Genomic DNA, 16,868 nt, shown 5'->3' on the forward strand with positions numbered 1-16,868 from the left:
GTGGGGGCAATAAGGAGTATTTGGACAGTTATCTGGCACCAAAGCATTTTGCCAGTCCTGTTCCAAACTTTACAGCATGAAAGCCGCAGAATTCAATGGAGTAGTCCTGATATTGTGTATGGAGGAGATGGAAGATGCTCAAGGATGCTGCGGGTGCTGTGGGGTCAACGGGGGTTCCTTTGCAGTTATTCCTTGGTCCATGATTCAGGTGGGGCGACTTTAGCCAGAGAGGATGGAGTCCCTCGAAGTGCACTTTGAGACAGTTGAAGGCCAGCTGCGGCTGGGCTACTGTTCTCCAACCACGGCAGTCCCAGTAATATCCTTTGGTGGAGGCTGGTGTACCTCTTGCGCGGACAATCTGGACTCAGACAATACTCCTTGTTCCAGCAGACTCAGATGCAACATTTTGCAGCTGAGGATCGAACTCTTGGGGCGCCCAGCAGCAGTGATTGGTGAGTCTCTAGAAGTGGCTAATGAGTTATTGAGTATGGATACTTAGCTTTGTTGTGCCAGGTGCTGGCTCCAGGGGTCCGCTGACTGACCCCTGGAGTCACTTCTTCGGTCTGGGGCTTAGGAACGACTTTTCCCAATCCAGGAGCCACAGGCACAGACCTCTCTTTGCTAGCCCAAGGTGTCGTAATTTGACAATGGCCGGGTTAGCGCTTAGCTTGCTACACGTTATTCCCCTTAACTTGGCCATATTAGAAAACGCCATTTTGTATGTTATGGCGGCCATTTTAGGGAATGAGCGGCCTCGTGGTCAGCATGGCCTTTAGTCCTTTGTCCGTGCCGCTGACCATCCGAGTTTGCCCGGCAACAGGCTATTTTTAGTAACGGTCAAGCCTGTACATGCGCAGTCCCAACTGACCAGTCACCCCTCAGGAATGTTCCGCCAAACTGACCAGTGGAGTTGTAACCCCTCCCATGAGTTGGCTGTGCTCCAAAAATGACCATATATGTACATAAAGCTCTGTAACCTCGTACCGCCTACCTTTTATTACCTGTAAAAATGTATAAAAGAAGGATTCGCACCTACGTTCGGTGTGATACTTCTTGCATTGCCGAAGGGTGCTGTAGGAATGTACCACCACCCCATGGGGTCTTAATAAACTTGTTCTTTGTACTTTTCAGTTTCTGTTCCAACAGTTCTTTCGGTGTATGTGGGTTATCTACGGAGCATGTAGGCCTTGGGAACCCGATACCACAAATTGGCGACCACGAAGGGACTCATCGGCGACTCGGATGCCCGAAGGAGAGGTCGTGACGAAGGATCGGAAACTCGCCATGGGCGCGTACGCTGCCACTGAGTGACCCGAGCCTTGGCACCCACGGTGTTTTCTTCCTTTCCTTCTGATCTGGCCTTCCAGGTGGCGCCGGTCTCCGACTGAGTTCTTGATCGTCTGCGTTGCTGGATAGTGCCGTTTGGCCGATTCGATTAAAGACCTTGGCAGTTGGAATCTGGACTTTTGAGATTTGGGTAAGATTTGTGATCGGTAAGGTAGTCTACGGACGCTTACTGAAGTTCTATGATTGTGACTATGATTTGAGTTAGCTAACATTTTGACTTTGTGAACTTTGAACCTATATGTGTAGTGCACTTCACATAGGCAGGCATGTAGAGATGTTTCTCTAATTTTGTTTTGTACCCTGAGCGGCACATTTGTGTGAAGTATTGTAAGTGCCATTTATATGGTATCACGTTTTCGTGATACTCTTTGAACATGCCTGTTTTAAGCACACTCCGAGGGATGTGCTGTCTTGGAAATGGTACCACAATTAGGTTAACAGAATCTCAGCCGGCTCCTCCAGAGGGAACTCCCAACCGTGAGATGTATGTAAAATTTGGCCTTCCCCCTATACTGTACAGTAAATTATGGCATAAGTATACCAGAACCGATCCCGAGTTGCAATGGCCACTACATGGGTCGTTTGATTTGCGAAAGGTTCAGTTTGTGGAGCAATGTTTGTTTCAGCGCAGGTCTAGACAAGATATGTTTGATTGTGTGCGAATGTGGGAGAAAGCGGTGCGTGAGCGTATGAAGCATGAGGTTGCCTTGGCGGACAAAGAGCAGCGCAAGGCTGCTCGGGATAAGGCTTTACAGCTTGAGGAAAAGGAGGCGCAGGAGAAGAAAGAGAGGGAGGCACGGGAACGTAATTTGCAAACGACTGGTCAATTTCCTATTCGTCGTCCGCTTTATCCTGTCCTTAATAATGAAATTGATGATTTTTCATTACTAGATCGCTCCCCGCCTCCGTATGTCCACCCTACGGCTCCGTCCGAGGATTCCGGTGATGAAGGACAGGATAAGTCGGGAAAAGGGGATAAGTCCAGTGTCAGGTTATCTGCGGAGAAAGCCGCGGACTTGCGTAGTTGGGCCCGTAAATTGAATTTAAATTATGTAACTGTGTCTGATGTTGTTGCCGAGAGGGGTAAATGGACAGAACGAGAATTGATGTGTTTTTTGACTACTCTTGCTGATGAAATTGTTACTACATTTCGTAAATATTCAGAGACTTTAGAACCTAAGGCTGTGTCGGTTCATCGTGAGAATTTGGATAAAGGTTTATTTGTCCTTGCAGATGTCGATACCTTTTTCAAGCAACTGATCCAGCTGCGGGATGAGACGTCCAAGTTACGGGAAGAACAGAAAAAGAATAAGGAGTCCGTGCCGGGGTCCACTGAGCAGTCAAAGGAGTGTTCTCTTCGGGGTTCAGATAAGAATTCTAAAGTGCATGTTATGCCTATGCGTGAAGCTGCGCCTTTGTATGTTCCCCCTAAGGGGGATGGCACAGATGAGGATAAAACGTCGAAGGATGCGAAGGGGTACTTTATATATAATTGGGTATATACGCCTTGGAATAGAGCAGATGTTATGGCATTAAAAAATTCTTTGCCTGATCTTCGGAAAAATCCAGCTGCATTCTATGAAGGGGTGGAGGGGGCTATTTCCTCTTGTGTTATGACTCTTGTTGATATTGATCTCTTCTTTGGGTTAATTCTTCCGCCTGATATGTGGAGGTCGATTCAAAAAACTAATGATCAAACGAAGTTTGGGGGAACTTGGAAGGAGATAAATCAGGCTGACTTAGATAGGGAGCCTGCATGCAAACCGTGTGATATGATTTTAGACCTCCCAGCGGCTATTTTGACTAAACTAAAAACGCTTGTTCCTTCTAAAAAGATCGATTGGACTATGTTAGCTTCGTGCAAACAAAAGTTATCAGATTTCTTTACACGGTTCGAGGAAGCGTTTCATGATTACAGTGGTCAATCATTGACAGATGATACGGGTAGGCATCTGTTTGTCGATAAGTATGTGGCTAATCTCCTACCGGAGATTGCGAAACGATTGAAAACGAGCGAAAGTTCCTGGACCACGGCGACCCCTGCGTCTTTGTTAACTATGGCTCAGTATTATGAGCGGCAGGAATTAGAGGCTAAAGAAAGTGTGGATAAGAAAGCGAAAGAGTTGAAAACGAAGGTGATGTTAGCACAGGTTCGTAGTACTCAGTCTAGAGGGAATGATAGAGGCAGGCGTGGAGGGAGCAATGCGTCGTACGGTCGTACCGATATTGCTGAGGACCAATGTGCATATTGTAAAGAATTTGGGCATTGGGCTGAAGATTGTCCGGTGCTTCGTGAGCAACGTAGTCAGCGTGGTCGAGGAGGTGGAAGGTCGAGGAATAGTTATTCGGGAGCGAGAGGTAGTGGAAGTGATCGTGGTAGGTTTGAAGCAAGGGGCCGTGGTCAGGATGAGCGAAACGTTTTTGATAGACGGAATCAGTACCAGATATCGGAGGGTGAGGATGTGGAACACCAGGATTATGTGCATGCATAGGATTGCGTAGGATGGGGTGTGGAATCGGTTGAAGTGCCAGTAGATCAAAGAGGTCCATATGTATCAGCGGACATTTTGGGTTCTACTGATCAGTTTTTAGTTGACACAGGAGCTACTCGTAGTGCTTTGTCTAAAAACTTGGTTCCAAGGGCTCCCCTGTCTGGCGATACGATCACATGTATAGGGTTTGATGGCACACCCTCTCCTAGCCCATTATCACAGCCTCTTGCACTTTGTATTGCTAAATTTTTCAGTTTTTCCCCGTTTTTGTTGTCACCTCACACTCCTGATAACATAATGGGTATTGATTTGCTTAAATATTTTCGAGCAACGATACGCTGCGCTCCCGAAGGAGTGCGGGTTATTTTGAATGACAATTACCCAGACTCACACAGATTTTTTACAATAAAAGACATTGAAGCATTAGCCTCTCTCCCTCACCGTTATGGGCGACCTCGGATACGGATGTGGGACAGATGCTTATTCCACCTATTCGAATTACTGTCAAGGAGGGAGTCTCCTTGCCACGTGTCCCGCAATATAAGATCTCTAAGGAAGGTGAAATTGCATTGACGCACATTGTTCAGGATTGTTCAGGATTTGATTACTGCAGGAGTAGTGGAGGAAGTTCCTCACAATGTTTGTAACAGCCCTATTCTTCTGATCCTTAAGAAAGATACCGACGACAAAGTCTATCGATTTATTATTGATTTGGGAGAAATTAACAAAATTGTCATTCCCCAATACCCAGTGGTGTCCGATATCACGACATTGCTTACATTGGTTCCTCCAACAGCAACGACCTTTTCTGTCGTTGACCTCAAAAATGCGTTCTTTTCTATTCCTATCCATCCTGACAGCAGATATTTATTTGGCTTTACGTTAAATAATAAATTGTATAGATTTTGTCGTGTTCCCCAAGGTTACACAGAGACTCCTAGCATTTATAGCCAGGCTCTAAAACGCCAGCTTGATTCTTTTGACTTGCAACCCGGAGTAGCCCTTATCCAGTATGTTGATGACCTTTTGTTGGCTGCAGACACTTATGCACAATGTGAGGAAAGCACGCTTGCCTTGCTGTCCTTTTGAGCTCAGAACAACCATAACGTTTCTAAGAAAAAGCTACAATACTGTAGACCCAAGGTGACCTACCTCGGTCATCTTTTGTCTAAGGAGGGGCGTGCATTAACATCAGATCGAATTCAGGCAATTCTAGACACTCCAGTCCCCCGCACTCAGAGAGATGTACGTGCCTTCATAGGATTAACGTCCTTTTGTAGACAGTGGATTATGTATTATAAAACCTTTGCTAGCATTACTGTCCAAAACGACACCAATGCCCCTTGAATGGACAGATGAATGTCAAAATGCTTTCGAACAATTGAGACAGGCCCTTTGCTCTGCACCCGTGTTAGGTACACCAGACTACTCAAAGATTTTCACATTGTACGTGCACGAGAAAGATGGGTGCGCATTATCAGTGTTAGTGCAGGCACACGGGGACAAGCAGAGGCCATGTGCATACTTCTCAGCGGTTCTTGACCCTGTAGCACGAGGGTTACCTGGGTGTTTTCGAGCAGTTGCAGCAACAGCGGTAGCTATACGGCAGAGTGAGGGAATAGTATTATCGCACAAACTGTTGGTGCTAGTTCCCCATGCAGTAGATGCCCTGTTAAATCAAACAAAGACTCAATATCTTACCAGTGCACGTTTAACAGGATATGAGCTCACACTTTTGGCGCCACATATCACATTGAAAAGATGTGCTACCCTGAACCCTGCCACTTTATTGCCCTATCCGGTTGAGGAGGGCCAGGAAGAAAAACATCATGATTGTGTTTTCCTGACCAAGGAACAGACAAAGGGTCGTGTCGACTTACAGGATATGCCACTTCCAGATGTGGATGGGGAACTGTGGGTTGATGGATCGTGTTTGAGGCTGCCAGATGGCACGACCTCTGCAGCATATGCGATCACGACACTTAAAACAGTGGTAGAAACAGCACGAATACCACAGAAATCGGCTCAGTCAGCAGAGCTGATAGCTTTAACAAGAGCCTGCGAATTGAGTGCTGGCCTATGTGTGAACATCTACACAGACAGCCGGTACGCTTTCGGAGTAGCGCATGACTTTGGCTTACTCTGGAAAGAGCGTGGGTTTTTGACTTCTCATGAAGTACACATTATGCACGGAGAACTGGTGCGTGATCTCCTTAACGCGTTGCTTTGTCCAAGGAAAGTAGCGATAATTAAATGCAGTGCACATAAAAAGATCACTGATAAAGTGGGTCAAGGCAATGCATTTGCAGACAACATAGCAAGACAAACAGCTATGTCCCGAACTGACTCCCCCATGTATGTAACTAAATCACAGGCCGAGCCATGGTATGATGCTAGAGCAGAGATATTAGATATCCAAAAATCAGCGACTGAATCAGAACTTGCGGCATGGGCAGCAGAAGGGGTACTAGATGATGAGGGTTGTTGGAGAAGCAAGGATATGGAGAGATGGAAATTGCCTGCAGCTTACTTGCAAGCGATGGTCCAGATGACACATGGGTTGGCACATGTTGGAGCTCTTGCAATCACTCGATTGTTAACACGGGTTTGGGAGCATCCTGAGATTGCCAACACTGCCAAGAGAGTGGTGCAGACCTGCTTGATATGTTTACAGCACAATCCTGCAAAAGGGACGTATACTCCGAAAGGAGGGTTCGTTCCACCTTCCGCGCCGTTCGAAGTACTGCAAATGGATTATATCCAGCTTGAGCGTTGCAATAACCTGAAGTATGTCTTAGTGGTGGTGTGTGCTTTTAGCAAATGGGTTGAGGCCTTCCCCACGAAAGATAATACGGCTTTGACAACGGCTAAGGTTTTGCTCAAGGAGTACTTCCCTCGTTACGGCGTTTGCAAATTTTTGTGGAGCGATAATGGTCCTCATTTTGTCGGGAAAATTGTGGAGTACGTATTGAATGGAATGGGAATTCAGCAAAAATTCCACGCTGTGTTCCATCCCCAGTCAGCAGGTCTCGTTGAGCGGTATAATGCTACGTTGAAATTGAAACTGGCTAAGATTGTGGCGTCCTCGTCATTGAAGTGGCCGGATGCCTTGCCGCTAGCATTACTCTCTATCAGATCGGTGCCCCATTCTCGGACTGGCCTCACACCATATGAAGTGGTGTTCGGAAGGCCTATGAATATATGGGGAGTGCCTAAGCCGCGATTGTTACATGATGTGCCTTGCATAATGATGAACGACTATTTGGCACGATTAACAAATGATTTGCTTTCTATCCATCAACAGGTTCGAGAAGCGCTCCCTGACAATTCTACTGGAGAGGCTCACAATCTTCGTCCTGGCGATTTTGTGATGGTGAAGTCGTTTGAGAGGACAAATAGCTTGGAACCGAGGTGGCGTGGCCCCGAGCAAGTCCTCCTGGCAACTCGAACAGCTGTGCGAGTGACCAACAGAAAGCGGTGGGTGCACTCAACTCACTGCCGCCATGTCTCTCCGGACCTGGTGAATCCTACTGTGCTGACCGACTACAAGGAGATTCTGGATAAAGAAAAGAGCCCAGCCGTGACATCGACCGAAGTTGAGGGAGCCTTCCCGGACCACACTGTTTCTGGACGACAGCGTTACAATCTGTGGCCACGATAGGAAGAAGATTTTTGCTTTTCGAGACTGGTTGGTTACCGCTCTGGGGTTTGTGAAACGGAAACCGGGAATCTCAAGGGGGGGGGATCAGTTCTGCCAAGAGTAGCGACACCCGTCTTGACCCCGGAGAAGAAAACAACGGCTACCTCGGAGCTCAGCACCGTATTTTTCTTTTTTAGGTATATACATTTGAGACATTGTGAACTCTTTGAACTATGGCGTCTTCTGCATCACGAGACAAAAGAATACTTGGTGCCATCTTGTTTGTACTGACAATCGTGGTGATAGCAGTGATAGCCTGGGTAGTAGAACTTGTGGTGCCTGTACATGAACATTTGCTGCCGACTACCCCGGCTCCATCTGAACACTTTCACTTCACCTTGCCCTACCATGAAGAACGGCACCGACAAACTTACCTGAACAATAGCTTTATTCAGATTTTACATCATACTCATAATATGACGAACACTTCCAATTGCTGGGTGTGTGGGATGTTGCCTGGTCATCAGAAGAAAGGGGGCACTCCGCTCATCCCACTCCCATTCTCCCACAATGGTTCCTGCAATGCCTGGTATACTCTTCTATTCACTTTACGATGGCCAACGAAAGGGGGGTGCTCTTCCGTTTGAACAAGATTTGTTACCATGATCGGGATGGGTATCCAAGAGCTGAGGGTACTCGATTTGAATGGGAAGAGTACCGCCCCGATAATGTGTCTGCACCCCGTGTTTACAGTAACCAAAGGAATATTATTATGTCCAGTTCACATGTTATTAATGTTATAAATACCAAGGCTGATCTCTGCATACGTAATAAAGGTACAATCCCGGTTGGAAAAAGTGAATGTAATACCACACTTACATTTGACAGTCCGAATGGCATATCATTTGTGGCCTCTCGAAATACATACTTTATCTGTGGTAATAGAGGTTATCATCAGCTTCCTCTCGGATGGTTAGGCACATGTTACGTATCTTTTGTATTGCCCCCTGTATTCATTGCCCCACCAATGTACCATAATGATTATGTGCTTTACCATGACTTTGTACTAAATCGTGTTAAACGAACTGTGGTTCTGGATGACATTGACCAGACCGATACCGCCTTACAACAATATGTAGACTTTAATTTGGGACTGTTTTCCTTTGTGGGGGCTGCCTTGAATAGTCGGAAAATACGACGACTGACTCGTGTTGTCGAGGCTGTAGCCAATGATACTGCTATTGCATTGAGGAACATAACGGAAGAACTCCAAATTTCCAGAATTGTTACGCTCCAGAATCGTATGGTTCTAGATGTGGTTCTAGCTGACCGTGGGGGGGCATGTAGAATCATCGGAAGTAGCTGCTGTGTATACGTGCCTGATAATTCGCCTTCTGTTTATGATGCCATCTCAAAGCTCCACGAAATAGCTGCTGAAATACACCCGGACAATGGTACTTGGACTCTTTCGGGGTGGTTCTGGTCGATGATTACCACTTGGGGTTGGAAACTGCTGACGATTTTATGTATCATTGTTGGGATACTGTTCTTTGTATGTTTATGTATACAATGTGGCCCTGCCTTATGTTCTATGTGCTTATCAGCTTGTATCCCATCCAGACGAGCTCTTGCTCAAAATGAAATGATGCTTCATAAAGAAGTTGCTCAAATAATGTTAATTGATATCGAAGATGAGTATCCCGATTACGTCCACTATGAGGTAGCTTCAGCTAAACGCTAAAAGGGTCGTCTGTCGTAATTTGACAATGGCCGGGTTAGCGCTTAGCTTTGCTACACGTTATTCCCCTTAACTTGGCCATATTAGAAAACGCCATTTTGTATGTTATGGCGGCCATTTTAGGGAATGAGCGGCCTCGTGGTCAGCATGCCCTTTAGTCCTTTGTCCGTGCCGCTGACCATCCGAGTTTGCCCGGCAACAGGCTATTTTTAGTAATGGTCAAGCCTGTACATGCGCAGTCCCAACTGACCAGTCACCCCTCAGGAATGTTCCGCCAAACTGACCAGTGGAGTTGTAACCCCTCCCATGAGTTGGCTGTGCTCCAAAAATGACCATATATGTACATAAAGCTCTGTAACCTCGTACCGCCTACCTTTTATTACCTGTAAAAATGTATAAAAGAAGGATTCGCACCTACGTTCGGTGTGATACTTCTTGCATTGCCGAAGGGTGCTGTAGGAATGTACCACCACCCCATGGGGTCTTAATAAACTTGTTCTTTGTACTTTTCAGTTTCCGTGCCAACAGTTCTTTCGGTGTATGTGGGTTATCTACGGAGCATGTAGGCCTTGGGAACCCGATACCACAAAGGTGCAGCAGGTGCAGCACATAAGGAGTTGCAGCCTTTCTTTGCCAAGATCAGCTGTCAGCAGGGCAGTCCTTCTTCTGTCCTTTCACCAGTTCCAGTGTGATCTAAGGATGCCAGGGGTGGCATATGTATGTCCAGAATGAGCCCTGGGGGATGATGCGGTCATTAGTCAATGGGCTACCAGGTCCCCTCCCTCTTAGTGATGACTTTCCAGCTATGTGTGGCATCAAGCAATCCCAGAGTGCACTATTCTGCCCCCAATCAAGCTGTCTGAACCCTGTCTCGGATGTTAGGAGCTTGGTAGGTGTGGCTTCCTGTGGACTACACGCCCACTGAAAAACCGGTTTGAGCACTGGTCTTCCCGCTCTGTTCCTGCTGCCAGCCTGTCTACCTGAACAAAGGGCAGCCCATCAAGAGTGTGATCGCCATTAGCCCACCAAAGGCGGTTTCGCCTTTGAGGCTCGTCTTTTGGGCTAACACCCTGAGTGGCTTCCTGCGAAGTGGAGGTAACGCCTCGCCCTGTAGCAAGCTGCTATTGTTCCTAAGGCTGGAAGTCACTCACACTACTCCCCAGGAGGGCAGAAAGCTGGACAGTGAACAATTGAGGCCAATGGACAAACTGGGTCACAGAGTGTCAACTTTCTAAAAGTGGCATTTTTATAATAGTGGCATAAAATGTAACTTGGGCATCAAGTCGGGTTTAATGCCATGATTAATTTGATACCTTACAGTACCCATCTCAATAGTCCCATTAAAAAGTTAGCCAGCTGGTAACTCTGAGTTGGCCAATGGGGCTACTAACTCTCCTACATCAAAACAACAATTTGGAATTGTTGCTGTCAGGACATATATATAAAATACATGCCCTGCTTAATAATATACAGCTTCCTTCTTTACGGCTCTATAGGCCTTCTTTAGGGGAGACTTACTTATATTGTTATGGGAAGTGGGTGCTTTACATTGGTTTGAGTTGCAAAGTCAAATTAGCAGTGTACCACTGCCCTTACAGTCTGCAGTGGCAGGCTGGAAGCCATGTTTTACTTTGTCACACACAGGGTGGCACAATTAGTGCTGCAGCCCAGGGTGAACACTATGCCTTACATGCCCAGGGTACCCTTGGTACCAAATATTAGGAACTTGTAATGAAGTCAGTCTCTGCCAATTAGAGGTTGCCAATTCGACATACACTTTGTAAGGGGTCAGAACACTGGCACTGAGGTCTGGTTAGCAGTCCTCTTTGCACTCTCTCAGTCGGAAAACAAGCAGCATCCGAAAAATAAGCATCATCAGTCCAAATATGTAGGGTTGAACTTGCAAAAAGGGGCATTTCCTTACAAAGACAATACTGAATACATTTTTATAAGAAGCAGAAGCAATTGTAAAATTACAGCGGAGATCCAGCATGTTTTGTCCTGTATAAGGGTTTATGAATAACACTAAGAAAAGTCAACATTTTCAATTTTCTATATACTTTAATTAATTAATTAAATGATTGGCCATAGAGTATTTGGGGCATTCATTGGATGGGTAATTTTACATCAGCTAAAATGCAGGAGAGGATATTTTACTTCATTTTCAAGAAACTACATTGCATGAAAGAATGAATGTGTGATAGTGTAGTTTAGCCACAAATAGAAATAGAAATGTGAATAACATCGTTTAATAATATATACCATAACAATAACAAGAAACTAGAAGTTCCTTAAAGTTGCATGTAGGTAAGAATCAGTTAATATGATTATATATCCAGAAAATAGTGTCAATGGATTCGGGATGTGCTAAGTGAATGCGGCAAATGCATTATTAGTTCTTTATTATGGATTGAGAAAGCACTGTCTAACTGAATTCATCTATTTTAAGAACGTGGGCCAGGCATGCTGGAGTGGAGATGATCAGGAGGAGCATGGACATGCGAGCCAGTTAAGTGATTTATAGTTTGTGTGCACATAGCTTATGTGTTTGTGAGTATGTATATACGTGCACATGAGTTAGTGTGTTTTACTGTATCTGTGAGTTTATCTTTTTGTGCACGTGTGCATCTATGTTTAAAGTTATTTGTGCGTGTGTTTCTCTGCCTATTTCTGCATGTGCCCGTGAATGTTTACCAAGGCTTGCGTGACTCCGTGTACCTGTGCTTGTATGCATGTGTGTCCATGTTTGTACCAGTAAATTAATCTTTGTTCTCAATCCACTCTGTTCCTTTGTCAGCCTGTACACATGCCTGTGTGTGTGTGTGTGTGTGAGCTTGACCTGCTTCACTATTGTGTTTGTGAGTGCTTGTGTGTGTGTGTGCATGTGCTTGTGTGTGTGTGCATGTCCTTGTGTGTGTGTGTGTGTTTGTGCGTATCTGTATATGCACCCGAGTTTGTTATTGTGTGTGCATTTCCAGTGGCGGATTGCCCGACCCCCCAGTCCCCATCGCTGGCAGCTGCCATTGGCAGTAATATTTATTTTCCATAAAAGGAAGGAGATCCCTAATGTTGGGATCTCCTTTTGACACATACCCTCTCTCAATATTGGCTAAAGTAGCCCAGGTTATTAACCATTACCATTCCTTAAAAAACCCACAGCGGACCCTAAAATACCATCTAATTATAGACCTATTTCCCTTCTCCCTGCTTACTCAAAAAGATTGGAAAAATCTGTCAACTCGCAACTTTCGCAATTCTTGGTAGAGAACTATCTCCTACACCCTAGCCAGTCAAGCTTCAGACCTCACTGAAACTGCTCTGCTAGAAATTGTGGAATATAGAAGAGGTGCCCTGGACGTAGATGACAAAGCCATCTTGATCATGCTGGACTTATCGGTGGCCTTCAATACTGCCCCCCATCGAAGACTCCTTAATTGCCTCAATGCAATCGGGATTAAGGAAATTGCTCTTAATTGACCTAATTCTTATTAGGATGAAAGAATCCAAGATGCCTCCTTTTTCTTCCAAAGCGCACAAACTGGCAGTTGGTGTACCTCAGGGCTCGGCTCTTAGCCCTACTTTCTTCAATGTATTAACCATTAGCAAGATTAGCGGAGCCTCTAGATACTAAAGTAATCTCTTATGCAGATGGCACCCAGCTCCTCTTCTCCTGTAGAAAGAGAGTTTGCTGGGGAGGTTATTAAAAATTGCCTCTCAGAGGTGTTTCAGTCAGTGGCCATTAATCAGTTAAAATGTAACTCAGATAAGACAGAGATCATGGTCTTTGGTTCATCTTCACCATAAGTATGGGGATCCTTCTGGCCAAAAGACGCTCCCCTCATGGGCCCGCGACAGGGCTCAATAAAGAACCAAGGCATTACATTAGATAGTGACCTCTTCTTCCAACTACAGATCTAGGCTCTGACAGGTTTCTGCTTGAAGATGCTACGGGTGCTGAAAAAAAGTCCTGCCCCTTTTGTCAGAATGTACAAAGAGAACAGTAACCCAAGCACTAATAACTTCTAAATTACTTTACGGGAATGGTCTCTACCTAGGTCTCCAGGAATACCTCCTCGGCAGACTTCAGGTAGTACAGAACGCTGCAGCCCAGTTGCTTCTTGATATTACTCTGGGAGCACATGTCCTCTAATCTGAAGGTCCTCCACTGGCTTCCCTTAAAAAAAGGATCCTGTTTAAATCAATGGTCCTGATACATAAAGCTCTGCATGGCTCAGGTGCCTCTTCTGAACATTTGGCTAGATTTCCTATAATCTGCCGGCTCAGAACAGGTGGCGGGTCCTTCTCCGATTGTGGGTCAGTTACATGGAACAAACTACTTTTGGAGCTACGCACAACGTTTGATCTCCCTGCCTTCAAGTAAAATTAAAGAAATGGCTCTGTCCACAATCTACATAGGTCAATTGCTGCGGGTGTTGTTATGGCTGTTTAGTGCCGTGACAATCTTGGAATAGCTGCGCGCTGTATAAATTTCAATAACTTAACCATTGTGTTCTTTTACACTATCCCTAACTTGCCTTACAATCCTCTGCTCGCTCCTTCACTCCTCCTTCCTTCATCGTCTTTCAGAAAAGAATTCCAACCACAGTGGAAAAGGTTTACATATACATTGTACTTTTCTCCTCAACAACAAATTCACTGATTAAGCATTTTTTACAACAGAACACATAAGATTATGTTCATGCGTATTCCCAAACCAAAGGCAGGTATTTCATAAAAGGCAAGGTGCATAAAACACAAAGTTGTTTGTAAGTTTTGAATGCACTCAGATTAAGAATGTGTCTTTCTCAATTTTAGGGCTCGCTCTATTTCTTCATTTTTTCATTTGATAACTTTATTTCGGTCCTTGACCATAAAAGTGCAGATAAAATACATACAAGCACAGTAATAAAATCCATAAATACGAGCAGTTAAAAAGTTATTAAACAGCAAGTTATCAAAAAAGAAAAAAAAAGGGGAATTACCCCAGTTAGATCCTTGTCAGAAAGGTGGTCCTTCTGCGCCACATACCATATAGGAAGCGGGAAACCGAGAAAACAATAGGAGGGGAGGTATCATATGTTAAAACTCTACAAGCCTGTGCGCATTGTCCGAGTCCCAGGTTTCTGCACAGTGGAGACAACCAGCACTTCCGTATTTTGCGATACGCAGGGCAGAAGAGTAGGACATGCACAATATCTTCTATGCTATTATTGCAGGCTGGGCAGGTTTTCTAATCTTTGCTCCAGACATGTCAAGGACAGTTTTTTTGAGAAAATGCCTGGGCTTCACAGCAAAAAATGCTGCCCACTTGTGTAATACGTTTGACATATTACTTTAGAAGCAATGAAGAAGAGACACCTGATGACAAACAGAATTTCAAGAGCTACCTCAAACTGTTGCATTATAGTGTTCCTCTTCCATAGGAGAAGGCACAGTATTTTTGTAAAGTACCAAGATGCAATACAACAGTGACTAGTGTCACACTGCTGTGCACACATTACTTATAATGATAGCTATACACGTAAAGATTTTGAACAAATAACTTCAAAGTATACGCATAGAGGGGTTTCTGTGCACTTTTAGGTTGGGCAGTGTATGCTACTCGGCGTTATGTTTACAGTGTTGCTTTGTATATGCATGCTTTACATAAGTATGGTATGTATTGGTCTGCTGTGTATAAGGTGCCCTCTGGCAAGAGAATCAAGAATCTAGCAACTGATCCACGAGCACGCGCCAGTCAAGAGGAAAAACAAACAACACCCTATTTCATAGGCTTATGATGATGAGAGGTGTGTGAAGAGGAAACCCTTGTTATAAATTAAAAACAGAACTGTTAATACTCACATCAAAGAGATGCTGTAGAGGGTTTGCTTTCAGGTTTTCTTCATGACCAAACTTCTGAAAACCTGCTCCCAATAACCCTGATGAGATAAGCAATACTGCATCAACTATTTATACAAAAACACAATGAATAAAAGAAAGGTACCATTTATCAAGAACATATTATCACGAATATCCTCCATGTTTTGGTGAAAAAATGGACATTCTAACTGATTAGACACGTAGCGTTTTGACACATGATCTAACTTTTCGACAATTAAAATAATAAATCGCAAACACTAGTTTATGTTCAGAGCATTACAAATACTTTGTGGTAAATATCCTTGCATTACATTTCACTATTATCCAGAGAAAATATACACCCCAGATCCACAGAGTTGGTGATCAGCGAGATAACTGATCTCTTAAGCGTGTGAATACTTGAAATAGCTATGCAAGTTCTTTCATCATCATAGAAGACACATGAAGTTTCCTATGGAAGTGGTAGTAATGTTATGTTAAGTGACTGTGTGTGTCCCCATAGGTTTTCAGCTTCTTGTGGAATTCAAGAAGTGAGGAGGAAGCACTGATGTGTTGAGGGAGGCCGTTCCAGGTCTTGAATGCAATGTAGGAGAAAGCTTGACCTCCCGTTCTGCTTTGGTGGATGCGTGGGGGGAGTGAGTGTGTGGATGAGTGCAGGTGTCTGGTGGGCTGGTGGAAGTGTTGACGGTTGTTGAAGTAAGCAGGCCCAATGTTATGCAGTGGTTTGTATGCATGAGTGAGGTGTTTGAATTGACTGCATTTGTGACTGGGGAGCCAGTGGAGCTCTCCAAGATGTGGTGAGATGTGGGAGCGACGAGGGAAGTCAAGGAGGAGTCTTGTCCAAATTGCTTAAGAATTGTTCAGTCTCCTGGAGTTGGGAAGGATTCTAGGAATGAACAGATGGCAGCTTGCGGTTACCATAGTGTATTAAAAATGTCCCTTGGACTTTCTAATAATCTGTTGTCAGTAGAGCACATTTTGTGATGAATCTGTATAAAATGGGCTTTTGAATTAATTTACGCATTAGTCACCTGTGCATTAAAGGGAAGATACCAGACGCCTGTAAATAGTCAGTTTTGTGTACCAAACAGATACCCCTTTTCAAAACTCTTTCACACTTATTCGCCTTTGGTGGGTTTCTGGCCTTTGGGAACTTCAGTTTCTATATGTCGAGACCTTCTTCTCTTGGACCAGATAAGTCTGCCAGGCTTTCAGGTATACATATCATCATTCATAGACACCAAGAGAACAGGATGCATACATTCTATTTCCCCTCAGAAAATCATGGAAGATATCCTTCTATCGTTAGACTACATTCTGTATCGGACGCAATCTGAATCTTGATAGGACTTCAGTCAAAATCAAACAAAGGCTGAACACATTTTATTTGTTTTCTGTTTGGTAGACAATGAAATAGTACCTTTGAAAAGTAAATTAAATGTGAAACTGATTGATGTAAAATGTATTGATTTTGCAATGTATCTAAGAATTCTGTCAATTAATATAAACAATCCATCAAGAGAGTGGTGCACAACTCAGATGTAAATTCTGTAGGTCTGATTTGCTGATTTTGACGCTGTCAGGAAAACATTTAAAGGAAGGTGATGTTTCTGAAAGCACAGACAGCAGACTCGGAATAAAGGAAATGGTAGGGTTAATTATAATACTACAAAATGTTGTCAGTTAAAGCTGAGTTAAAGACAATTTCCATCACTTTTGTCACGAGCAGCAATTTAAGGGTGATATCAGAACTCTTAAGGTACACCTTGGTGACACCCAGACAGCCGCT

General features: G+C 44.4%; 1 protein-coding gene across 1 annotated transcript in view; it reads right to left on the reverse strand.

Moving 5' to 3' along the window:
* The window catches only part of RARS2 (arginyl-tRNA synthetase 2, mitochondrial), a 273,941-nt gene that overhangs the window by 168,973 nt on the left and 88,100 nt on the right, over positions 1–16,868 (reverse strand). The window contains exon 8 of the mRNA XM_086926598.1: positions 15,062–15,138. Within this exon, the coding sequence (XP_086782724.1) occupies positions 15,062–15,138 (77 nt within the window). The remainder of the gene's footprint in view (positions 1–15,061; positions 15,139–16,868) is intronic.

Source organism: Lissotriton vulgaris, chromosome 6, assembly GCF_964263255.1.
Source record: "Lissotriton vulgaris chromosome 6, aLisVul1.2, whole genome shotgun sequence".
NCBI lineage: Eukaryota > Metazoa > Chordata > Amphibia > Caudata > Salamandridae > Lissotriton > Lissotriton vulgaris.